The sequence below is a fragment of the Hydra vulgaris genome, chromosome 05, assembly GCF_038396675.1.
Source record: "Hydra vulgaris chromosome 05, alternate assembly HydraT2T_AEP".
Classification (NCBI taxonomy): Eukaryota; Metazoa; Cnidaria; class Hydrozoa; order Anthoathecata; family Hydridae; genus Hydra; species Hydra vulgaris.
The window spans coordinates 2,275,001-2,286,832 of record NC_088924.1 but is presented as its reverse complement, the minus strand read 5'-3'; the positions used below and the strand labels follow the sequence as shown (position 1 = coordinate 2,286,832).

At 30.3% G+C, this 11,832-nt stretch overlaps 2 protein-coding genes across 3 annotated transcripts in view; both read left to right on the top strand.

Moving 5' to 3' along the window:
* The first annotated feature begins 6,271 nt into the window (after nucleotides 1-6,271).
* LOC136080445 (obscurin-like) overlaps nucleotides 6,272-11,832 on the top strand; it is a 28,778-nt gene continuing 23,217 nt past the window's right edge. Inside the window, exons 1-2 of one of the 2 annotated variants that reach the window (XM_065797084.1) lie at nucleotides 6,272-6,453; nucleotides 11,486-11,631. In XM_065797084.1, coding sequence (XP_065653156.1) covers nucleotides 11,514-11,631 — 118 coding nt within the window. In that variant the 5' untranslated portion in view covers nucleotides 6,272-6,453; nucleotides 11,486-11,513. Of the gene's footprint in view, nucleotides 6,454-11,465; nucleotides 11,632-11,832 lie in introns of those variants that run through there. The other variant, XM_065797083.1, reaches the window with a different exon arrangement.
* LOC136080105 (uncharacterized) lies at nucleotides 8,744-9,966 on the top strand. The gene is made up of 2 exons (XM_065796714.1): nucleotides 8,744-9,117; nucleotides 9,249-9,966. Exons 1-2 carry the CDS (start codon nucleotides 8,744-8,746, stop codon nucleotides 9,964-9,966), a joined length of 1,092 nt encoding a protein of 363 aa, XP_065652786.1.

Genomic DNA, 11,832 nt, shown 5'->3' with positions numbered 1-11,832 from the left:
TGAAAAATATCAAAGTATTAACAGTGTCATGTTGCGCATGGGTGGTTTCCCTGTTTGTACTTTTGGTGTGCATTGCGCAGGCCACATTTGGAGCCCTTTGTTACGGCTTAGGGTTTATTAGTGGTAATGAGGCAATTGCTTGGGCTATTAAACAGTGTTCTGAGTACTATCAATGCTTTGAGTCAAGTTCTTCAATCTAATTTAAAAATGAATAAGTACCAAAAACTATAAAACACAAAAAACCATCATCACCACCAAGTTCTCTAAGCCTATCATTCACTAATATTCTTGGTCTTTGAAGTAACTTTTCTTCTGTTGAGTCTTATCTCTTGCAAAATTCACCAGACCTACTTGCTCTCTGTGAGACTAATTTGATTTCAGCTGTCTCATCTTGTGATCTTAGTGTTGATGCTTATCTTCCTTTTATTCGTAAAGACTCCAATAGTCACATGCTTGGCCTGGGCATTTACATTCGTAAGAATTCACTAATTTGTGGTGAAACTAGGTTTGAATCCACAGACTTTTCTTTATGTGCTTTCGTTTAGCACCACTTCACTCTATTGCCTTTCTCTTTGTTCTATATCGCTCTCCTTCATCTCAAGACTGCACTCTTTTTGATGTTATTTCTGATCGTATTGACCAAGCCCTCTCTCTTTATCCATCAGCTAATATAGTTGTTGTTGGTGACGTTAATGCTCACCACTCTGAATGACTTGGCTCTAGTGTCAGTGACTCTGCAGGCATTAACGCCCACAACTTTTGTTTTTCTAAATCCCTAACTCAAATAGTCAACTTTCCAACTCGCTTTCCTGACAACCCGAATCATTTACCTTCTCTACTCGACTTATGTCTTGTTTCTGATCCTAGTCAGTGATCAGTTTCTCCACATTCACCCTTAGGTTCTTCTGATAACAGTTTGATCTCTCTAAAACTAATATCTCGTTCTTCTTCATCACCTAAATCCCCCTATTATTGAACCTCTTACAACTACAGTAAAGCTGACTGGGATTCTTTCCGTGATTTTCTTCGTGATGGCCCTTGGGTAGAAATATTTTGTCTTCCTGTCGACAAATGTGCTTCTTACATAACTTCGTGGATTCAGGCTGGCATTGAATCTTTTGTTCCTTCTCGACAATTCCAGGTCAAGCCTCACTCTACTCCATGGTTTTCCTCACACTGTGCTGCTGCGATTGCCAATCGAAACCGTTACTTCCACATTTATCCGCAAAACAATTCTCCAGAAAACAGATGTCTGTTTATTACTGCTAAAAACAATTGTAAAAAGGTTTTGTCTAACGCCAAAACCCGCTATTCTCAGGTCATGAAATCTCGTATCTCATCTCAAAAATCAGGCTCTCGTGACTTCTGGAGAATCTTTAATAGTATCAATAATAAGGGCAAATCTTTAATTCCACCTCTCTTGTATGGTTCAGACTTTGTCACCTCACCTAAAGACAAAGCTGAATTGTTTGCTAAAAACTTTTCATCAATATCATCTCTTGATTCCACTAGTTGCGTTCTACCTGATATTGCCAACAAACAGGTTGATCCATTGCTTGACATTCATATCACTCCAGCTTCTGTATCTAAAGTGATTTCCTGCCTAGACTCTTCTACAGCTTGTGGCCCGGACAACATACCTGTTATTGTCTTGCAGAAGTGTTCTCCGGAGCTGTTTTCTATACTCTCAAAACTATTCAACAAGTGCTTATTAGAGTCTTGTTTTCCAGCCTGCTGAAAAGCAGCATCTGTTATCCCTATCTTCAAAAATTCTGGAGAGCGATCTGATTCGTCTGATCCACCGTCCCATTAGTCTTTTTCCTATCAGAAGCAATGTTTTTGAATCTTTAATTAACAAACACTTAGTTTCTCATCTTGAATCTAATAACTTACTCTCTCACCATCAATATGGATTTTGATCTTCTTGTTCTACAGCTGATTTGCTAACAATAATAACTGATAGGTTTTATCATGCATTAGATAAAGGTGGAGAGGTTAAGGCCATCGCACTTGACATTTCAAAAGCTTTTGATAAAGTTTGGCATGCTGGTCTTCTCCATAAGCTTTCTTCTTATGGTGTATCTTGCAACACCTTTAAGATTATTGAATCCTTCTTTTCCAATCGTAGTATAAAAGTTGTCCTCGATGGACAGCACTCTACTTCTTATTGTGTAACTTCAGGGGTTCCTCAAGGTTCTATCCTTGGCCCTATACTCTTTTTAATTTACATTAACAATCTTCCAAATATTCTCACATCTAAGGTGGCATTGTTCGCTGATGATACTACCATTTATTGTTGTCGTGATAAGAAGCCAACACTCTCTGATTGCTTGGAGGGGGCGTTTGAGCTTGAAAAGGATCTCATTTCTGCTACAGCATGGGGCTCACAGTGGCTGGTGAACTTCAATACAGATAAAACTCAATTTTTTTCAGTCAATCGTTATCGCAATAATTTAGATTTTTTTATATTTATGAACGGTGATGTACTCGATGAGTCATCTACTCTTCATCTTCTAGGATTAACTCTTACTTCCGATCTTTCTTGGAAACCATATATCAATTCAGTTGCAAAATTAGCATCTGCTAAGGTTGTATCTCTTTATCGAGCTCAACACTTTCTTACTTTGGATTCTATTCTCTATCTCTATAAATCTCAAATCCGGCCTTGTATGGAATACTGTTGCCATATCTGGGGCGGATCTTCTAACGATGCAGCCAACCTTCAACCATTATCACATCGTCGTAATGTTGCTTCTCTTTCTCTTTTCTACAAATACTATAATGGGCACTGCTCTAAAGAGCTAGCTTCTCTTGTGTCATCTACTAAAATTCATTCTCGTGTTACTCGTCATTCAATTAAGTGTCACCCTTTTTCTGTGACTGTTCCTAAGTGCTCCGAAAACGCTATTCGTCTAGTTTTTTTCCTCGAACATCAGCTCTTTGGAGTTCGCTTCCTTCATCTTGCTTTCCTGATTAATATAATTTGCAATCCTTTAAGTCGTCCGTCAATCGTTATCTTGCTCTACAATCTTCATCTTTTCTCTTTCAGTAACTTCCAACTTTAATTTGTGGCTGCTTGCAGCCTTGTTGGAAGCGAAGATGTTTAAAAAAATAATAATAATAATTATTGATGTTTAATTATATTTGCCTATTAGAATAAATAACTTAATTAATAACTTAAAATGTGATAACTTATCGCAATTAAAATAAAATTAAAAACTAATATCTGTGTCACAGTCAAATTGATATTTTTTCTTTTATAGAAAAAAATGGTTTCGAAAGCGTGGAATTACTTTGATAAAGTTGTGGTAAATGATAAGAAATACTGAGATTGCAAAAAATGCCATAAAAGAATCGCTTGTCCATGAAGCAGCACAAACGGCCTAATTGGTCACGTCAAAAGTTGCGAGAAAATAGATTTAAAACCATCCAGTTCCAGACCAGTTTTGACTAAGATGTCGTTAAACTATCTTCTTGCCTAGTTGACAGCTTTTGTGGGCATAGTTTGCCCAAGTCAGCGTCCACAATTTCAGATAAAATTAAGATGTTTCATGCTAAAGCCAAATGTTAAATGATCGCTGAATTGGCTACATTGAAAGCAAAAGGAGAAAAATTTGGACTAACAGGTGACGAATAGCGTAGCAATAGAGTTAGAAGATACTACAATTTAAATGTTCATCACGACCGAACATATTGTTTAGGAATGGTGAGATTGCCATCTCTTAGTTCTGCCGAAACATTAAACATTTTGATAATGCAAAAATTAAAAGAATTCGGTATAGATGATGAAGATGTTGCAGGTAAAACTACGGAAGGCTGTAGATGGATGGTGAATTTGGGTACCATATTTAAGTTTCCACATCAAATCTGCCAGAATCATTCAATTCATTTGAGTGTTTGTGATTTGATATACGTTAAAAAAGATTGTCGCGAAATTGTGAACAAAGAAACTGAATCGGATATTGAAACAGAAACGGATACTGATGGAGAGACTGAAGGAGAGTTTCTTATTGATTATTCGGAGAATGAGATTGAATATGAAGAAAATATTGAAAAAGGTCTACAGAAACTTCGAATACTAATTAAGTTTTTGAAATATTCATTGTTTCGATATGAAGTTCTTATAAGAATAATACACAAAATTTACCGATCTTCGCATGACAAAGGACTGTTGCTCGACTACCGCACTAGATGGAACAGTGTTTTTCAGATGATCGAAAGATTTTTGGATTGCTTAGAAGCTGTAAAAAAACACTCGAAGAACTAAACGGCTTAAACATGATGAAATTGATTAGGATTTCTTAAAATTGTTGTCTGACTTATTAGAAGTCATTGCTGACGCTGCAGTTCGCTTGGAAAAACCAAATACAACAATTTTGAAGTGTGACATTATTATGGAAACGTTAATAAGGAAATTATAGGTTGTAGAAACTGACATCAGTTTTAATTTTGCAGAGGTGTTAATCTCCAGATACGAAAATCGTAAAAACATTATGTTGGTATCATTGAGTCGTTATTTGCACAATCCCGATTTTTTTTTAAATAAAAACCCCACATTTTTTTACGCTTCTAAAAAAGATTTTCAAGTTTATGCTGCAAAACTATTTGATCAACTACTTACAACAAAAGAAAATAGTCTCCAATCAAAATCAGATAATCGCGCTAAAAGCAAACAAGAAGAACCATTACAATCGACATCTTTTTTTGTCGAAATTCAAGAAGTTCTATAGCAAAATCAATCAACAGCTAAAACGCCAAAAGAAGTCAAGACCTTCACCGATCAGTTAAAAGAATATGAAGTAACTGGTGTGAAATCAGAAGCAGTTTTGAAATTTGAACTAGACATTCACAGAATTCAAGCAACTTCCTCGGAAGCAGAAAGAGTTTTCTTGTCTTCCAGATTTGTCACAAAGTTTCGTAGTTCACTTTCTGATGAAATGATGGATGTTTTCATCTTTTTAAAATATTATTTTAAAAGATCTTTAGAATAGATACCTATTTTTTTAATTTTTTTTGTTTTTACTATAGGTACCCCAAGAAGTCTTTATTACAGAGCACCGCGGAAGGGCATTTAACTGAAAGTTCACGTCTTCTTCCTAACCGATGCCGGTTAGAAACCATTTATTAAATAAAACTTGTTCGTTAAAAGATTGTGATAAAAAAAAAAAATTCAAGTACAAAGAAATATAAATTTTTTAAAATTTTTTTATGAATTATAAATAGAAATATATAAAATTAAAAAAAATAAATACAAGAACAATGTTTAATTATCAACTAGATAGTTTAATTTTTTAACTTATAACAAAGTAATATCCAAACTCCGACGGAGTTTTTTCTCGATTTTTCTCGACTCCGTTTTTTCTCGACTTTGGATCCTTTGGTTATTGATCTTTCAATTAGATGAATGAGAATCTTCAATAAACAGTTTTTGCATTCCTCATTTTAAATTTAAATTGTTGAATGAATGACAAGCGCCATATAAATGATATTCACTTCACGCTTACGTTCTAAGAAATTATGGAAAAAAAACCTGCATTTCCATATGATTTTTTTCACTTTGCCTGTTTGATTTTACGAGCAATCGAAATTGCATTTTTTGCAAAATTTTGTCGATTAATCTATTTCAACACTAACATTTAACGCTTTTTTTTTTTGTGCTGCGTTTTTCTTTTTTTTTTTTGCATCAATCAGATCTAAATTAATAAAAAAAAAAAAAAAATGGTACAACTAAAAAGCGTCCGCATGACTTTCTGATATTTGAAACTCATTCATGCTTATATAAAATGATACGCTGATACAAAAAGCTGAGGTTGCTGGAGCCGGAAAACAAAAGTACACACATAATTGTTTTTTAGTACTATTGATATAAAGTTTTAAAATGTTAAAAACATTTTAGAACTTTATATCATTAATTGAAACTTTATATCATTAAATGAAACATCATTAATTGAAACATCATTAATTGAAACATCATTAATTGAAACATCATTAATTGAAACGCTTTTTTAATAATTTCATGAGAATGTTATACATGTATTATAAATGCTTATATACTTATATAAATGCTTTATATTGGCCGCATATTATGTAAATTAACTAAAAGTTTCGTTCAATATAAATTACGTATTGTGTTAAACTAATTAAATGTTTTTACGTTTGTGAAAACCATGACGATTTGTTAATAGGTAATATATTATGTATCCGCAACTATTTATTATTAATACTATTTTTTGCTAATTTTTATGGGTTTTCCTTCAATGGCAACTAGCTCAAAGATTTTCAATCATTTCTATTTTGTAATGTATTTACAGTTTCATCTTTTACGATTTTGTTAGAAGTTGAAATACCTTTTCAGACTTCAGAAGGTAGTGGAATTGCGCGTTAGTTGGATAGTGGAACTAAGCGTTGGTTAGGTAGTGGAAAAACAAACTTCGCTTTTGATTGCTCGTAAACGTAAGTATAACAATTGTTTTGATAAAAACAATTTTAGAATGGAAAATCAATTTAAACGCAAACATTAAACGTTTCACATTCTTTTATGTGCTACGGTCTCACCTATAAGATCTAAACTACTAAAAATGGTATAAATAATGTTTGAGACTCTTTAAGGCATTGCAAACTAGTGTTCAGGCTTATGTTAAAACAATAGTGTTCAGACTTATGTTAAAACAATAGTGTTCAGACTTATGTTAAAACAATAGTGTTCAGACTTATGTTAAAAGATATGCTTTACAAAAAGCCAAGGCTCTTAGAGCCTGAAAACAAAAATAGCTCAAAAAGTTTTCCCTAAATGTAAAGGAAATGAGGTAAAAATTGATTCAAATGTGAAGGCAATTAGATAATGAAAAGTTGCTGTTTTTACTTTCCTATTCTAAACTATTCATATTTCCTATTCATCGAGAGGCTTTATTTTATTCAAAAATTTTAATTTTAGAAAGTAATGCTCATATAAAATTTACTACCCCCTCATTAAGTGGTTGGATTTGATTTTTTTTCTTCTTGATATTAAGTTGCTTAAAAATGACCTGACAGTTTTGTCACAGAGCACCGCAAAGATTGTTGAAAAAGTTTACGCAATTAATGGAATTCCTTAAATATCGTCAGAAATCCGACAAAAAGTATGTTGAATAATCTTACGAAAACATAAAGTTTTTTATTTTTGTGCATGAGCGGTGTGCGATGTTACGTGCATGTGCGACGTGCATGTGCGGCGAATATAAAATGTTAAGCACCATAAAACAAACTATGGATTTATCGTCAACAATAAACAAATTTCTTAAATAATCCGAATTTATAAGCAATCTCTATTTTATGTATTTTTGTACTCCAATAGAGTACAAAAATGTATTTAAAATATGTATTTGTATAATTTAATTTATACAGTATTTTTTATTTGTTGTTTTTATTTTTATTAACAATTAATAATTATCAATATAAATAAGAACAACGATATAATTGAATTCTATACTATAAGTATTAAATTCTTATATTGATCAATATTTATATAATAATAAAATAATTATCACAAGATAAATTAGCAATAAAAGGTTAAATGTAAAAAGAAAGCCATAAAAAGCTTTTGATGTAAATTTATATTTTGATGTAAATATAACATGATATTTTGATGTGAATATAAACATATATAAAGTATTCTTAATTTATTTATAAATCAGACGAGTAAAACCAGGTCATGAATAATTAGAGAAAAATTACATATTGTTTTATTTATTAAAAAAAAAATTTATCAAGTTTAATATATTTTAAAAAGATAAGATAAATCTATTATTAATTATTTCATAATTATATTGGTACATTTTTAAATTGCCTTTTAGACATTTGGATTTTTATTTATATGTGTGCTTAGAAATAAAAGCGCTGCAATTTAATTTTATTAATCGCTATTATATCTGTATTATATTTTTTTTAAATGTCTTTTTGTGAAAATAAATTAGCAATTCATTTTTATTATGATATTTTAATGTGTTTTTGTAATATTTTAATGTTTTTACAATACTATGATGTTTAAACTCATTTTAATTGCAGAATTTTTTAGATCACAAACAAAAATTCTCATAGTTTGTTTATGTTTCTGTAAATTGGAAATTGATCGCAGTTGGAAACTACAGCAACATCAAAACATAGTGTTTTGATGTTATTCAGCTTGAGCTTATTTAAATTTAAAAAATTTAAATAAACAAAATTTAGAAGTAGTATTCTTTAAAAAGACTATACTTAAGGTTTTTCAAAAGTTTATGTTCTAAAATGTAAAATTTTCAAGGTGTTAGCCAGCCCAATGACACTGCATATAACGCGGAATTCCCAATGAATTTGAAGTTCCCAAAATACAATGACGTTTTTTTTTTTTTTTTTTTTTTTTTTTTTGAAGGAATAAAACAATTTTAATTAAAAAATCCCAACACTTTGTAAAACAATAACAATAAATATTCCCAATATCGCAAAAACACAGTAAAAAATATATTCCTGGCTAACACCCTGATTTTATTGTTCTAAAATGTGACATAATAAAATATTACCACTAACACTAATTGTATACTACTAACTACATATAGTATATAACTAACTAAATCTAGTTAGTTTATAGTTATATAGTACTATATATATATATTGCATATATTGTTTATTATTGTAATATATATATATATATATATATATATATATATATATATATATATATATATATATATATATATATATAATATATGTCCAACTAAGTTAGACATACATGCCTATTGATGCTTCACACTCTGTTAGTTCTCCTGTGGTTAAATATAAGAATGGTGACATCTCCGATTCTGCTAATTATTATCCAATTGCTTTGGTGACAATTTTCTCCAAGATCTTGGAACATATTTTTGTCTCACGCATTAATGAAAGTTTCACTGGGACTCCAAACCAATTTGCATTTAAGAAAATCCATAGCACTTTTATGCCAGTTTTTATTTTAAAAGATATTTTAAATTTTTACCTATCACATGGCTCAAATATGCATGTGGCGTTTATTGACATTAGTAAAGCCTTTGGTAGAGTTCGCTTTGATACACTATTTACGAAATCTAAAATTATCTCTGGTGTAACTTTACGCTTAATCATTGTCTGGTATGTTGGTCAAACATCCCAGATCCTTTGGGGGTGGAATATTATCCAAAACATTTAATATCAGTAATTGAGTGCGACAAGGAGGTGTACTGTCTCCTCTTTATTTAATATATATATATTAACAATCTTAGTGTTTTACTCAATAAAACTACCGTAGGCTGTTGCTTGGGTCCTCTTGTTAACCATGCTCTTTATGCTGATGATATTGTCCTATGTGCACCCTCAGCCAAAGGTCTCCAGATCTTACTTGATTTATGCTCCAGTTATGCTGTGAAACATGATATAGTTTATAACAATATTAAGTCTCAAATAATGTTTTTTGAAATTTATAAACCCCTTATAAATAGCCCTAGTTTCACATTATCTGGCATGGTTCTCACATACACTAGTCATTATAAATATCTGGGTCACTTGATCTCAAACGATATGCAGGATGACAAAGATATTTTAAAACACGTGTGCTCTATCTATGCTAAAGCTAACCTCATCCGTAGAAAGTTCAGCTCTATACAAATACAAACAAAGATCATGTTATTTAATGCCTTTTGCAGCCCAATCTATGGTTGTCAGCTGTGGTATCTTTGGAGAAAAGACTCATTCCATTGCCTATGTGTTGCATATAATAATGCACTTTGCTTGATATTAAACAAGCCACCATGGAACAGTGCAAGTGAATTATTTGTGAAACATGGTGCCTATTCACTTAATGTTGTTATTCGCAAGCAACAATACTCCTCACTGTTACTGCTGCAGAATAGTGAGAACCTCGTCATAAAAGCTTTTGTTAACTCAGACAGGTTCTTGCAGTCTCCACTGATGTTTAAATGGAGAGCTGAGTTATATTTATAGCACTTTAATTTCTTATCTTTATTTTATTTATTTATTTTTTTCTTGGGTTTTGTTTATACTCAAGTGCATTAGTCTTTGTTTTATTCTAATCCATTTTATTTTACCCATTGTATATTTATTATATTGGGCCTTGAGCCTGTCAATAAATTTTAATTGATTGATTGATAATACTGTGACCAATGTCCTTCTATTTTTGTAGGAGAGCTGTAATAATCTAAATTTATTTGTTTGGCACTGCGTTCTCCTACATAAAAATGTTGGTCAGCTTAATAATACATAAATATTGTTAATTACTCAAATTTGCTCATTCTACCACTCTATTTTTAGTCTGATATCTTTAAACATTTTATTATACGTCTTATTGAAAAAACGATACTTTTACAAAAAAAGATTACATTTATTGAATTATGTAATCAAAGTTTAAATAATATTTATTTACTAAAAAAACACAAGCTAGTTATTTTTTTTTTTTTCTTTTTAATTTTTATTATTTATCTTAGGATTGTAAATGCTATTAAGGCAAGCAGCATGGCTTACTACCTCAGCAATCAACTTTACATCAATTACCCAATTCTTGTTGAAAAAAAGTCTCATTGCGATTTTTTGCTCAAGTTTATAAACTAGACACACACCACCTCTATTGTTTATTAAAAGTAATTATTAACTATAATCCTTTGAAAAGGAAATTTTTTAACTAATTTCGTGGAAAAAATCTTGTTAGTCAAATCGGTTTAAAATTGAAAAAATTGATAAAAAGTTTATCACTTTATGAGGAGCCCATTTGCAAAATGCGCTAAGTCCAAGTAAACTGATTTTAAGAAAACAACAAAAAACTAAACTGCTTTTAGTTGCGCATCAACATAAATTGGTACTTTCTTTGTCCATTTTTAGGACCAAAAATTTTTTAATTGGTCCAATATTTAAATAGATGATAGATTTAAGTATATAAAATATGGAAATAGAATTAACTCAAAATTTTTATTTTTGTGACTTAGCTCGTTTTGCAGATGGGCTCCTCTTATATTGAACCCTAAAAGCCTAATTTGAATTGTATAACAAGAAAAATATCCATACCTAATTTAAAAAATTTAAATGAAAGTTATATTTCTTTATACTCTTACTATGTTTACTATTTATTGGTTTACAAATTAAAAAGGGTAAACATTTTTAAGTTAAAGAATAAAGAAAGTTTAGCTTTGTTAATACTTTATATCCACAGCTTTATTATAATACCTGAAATAAAATAACAAATCAATAAAAAAATATTTTTTATTATTTTTTAAAAATAAATGTACATACTGTCAGCCAGACACAGCTCTTATGTTTGAAGTCAGCTGAAAATTGCCAACCTCATTTCTATGTTAACGATTTTATGCCAAATTTATTTTGCTGATATATAAGCCTGATATATATATATATATATATATATATATATATATATATATATATATATATATATATATATATATATATATATATATATATATATTGACAGATTTATATATATAGATAGATTTAGGTGCAGATATATTTTCATAAAATTCAATATGGGAAATGAAGATGATGAAGTTGCACAATTAAATATGGTTGCACAAATTGAAATTACACCAGAGGAAGTATATACATCAGGAAGAAGAGCTAGCAAACAACTTTTTATGACAGCTGGTACTTTTTGTTTCGATTTTATTTACGATGATGATTATGATGATTGTGATTATGATCTTCATGATAATAATGATCATTGTTACTTAATCGTTGTATTAATCTTTGTATTGTCACTGTTGTTGCATTAGTTTTTCTCCTAGCCACAGCCAAAACTTTTAATAATAATAATAGTAATTTATATATATATATATATAAATATAT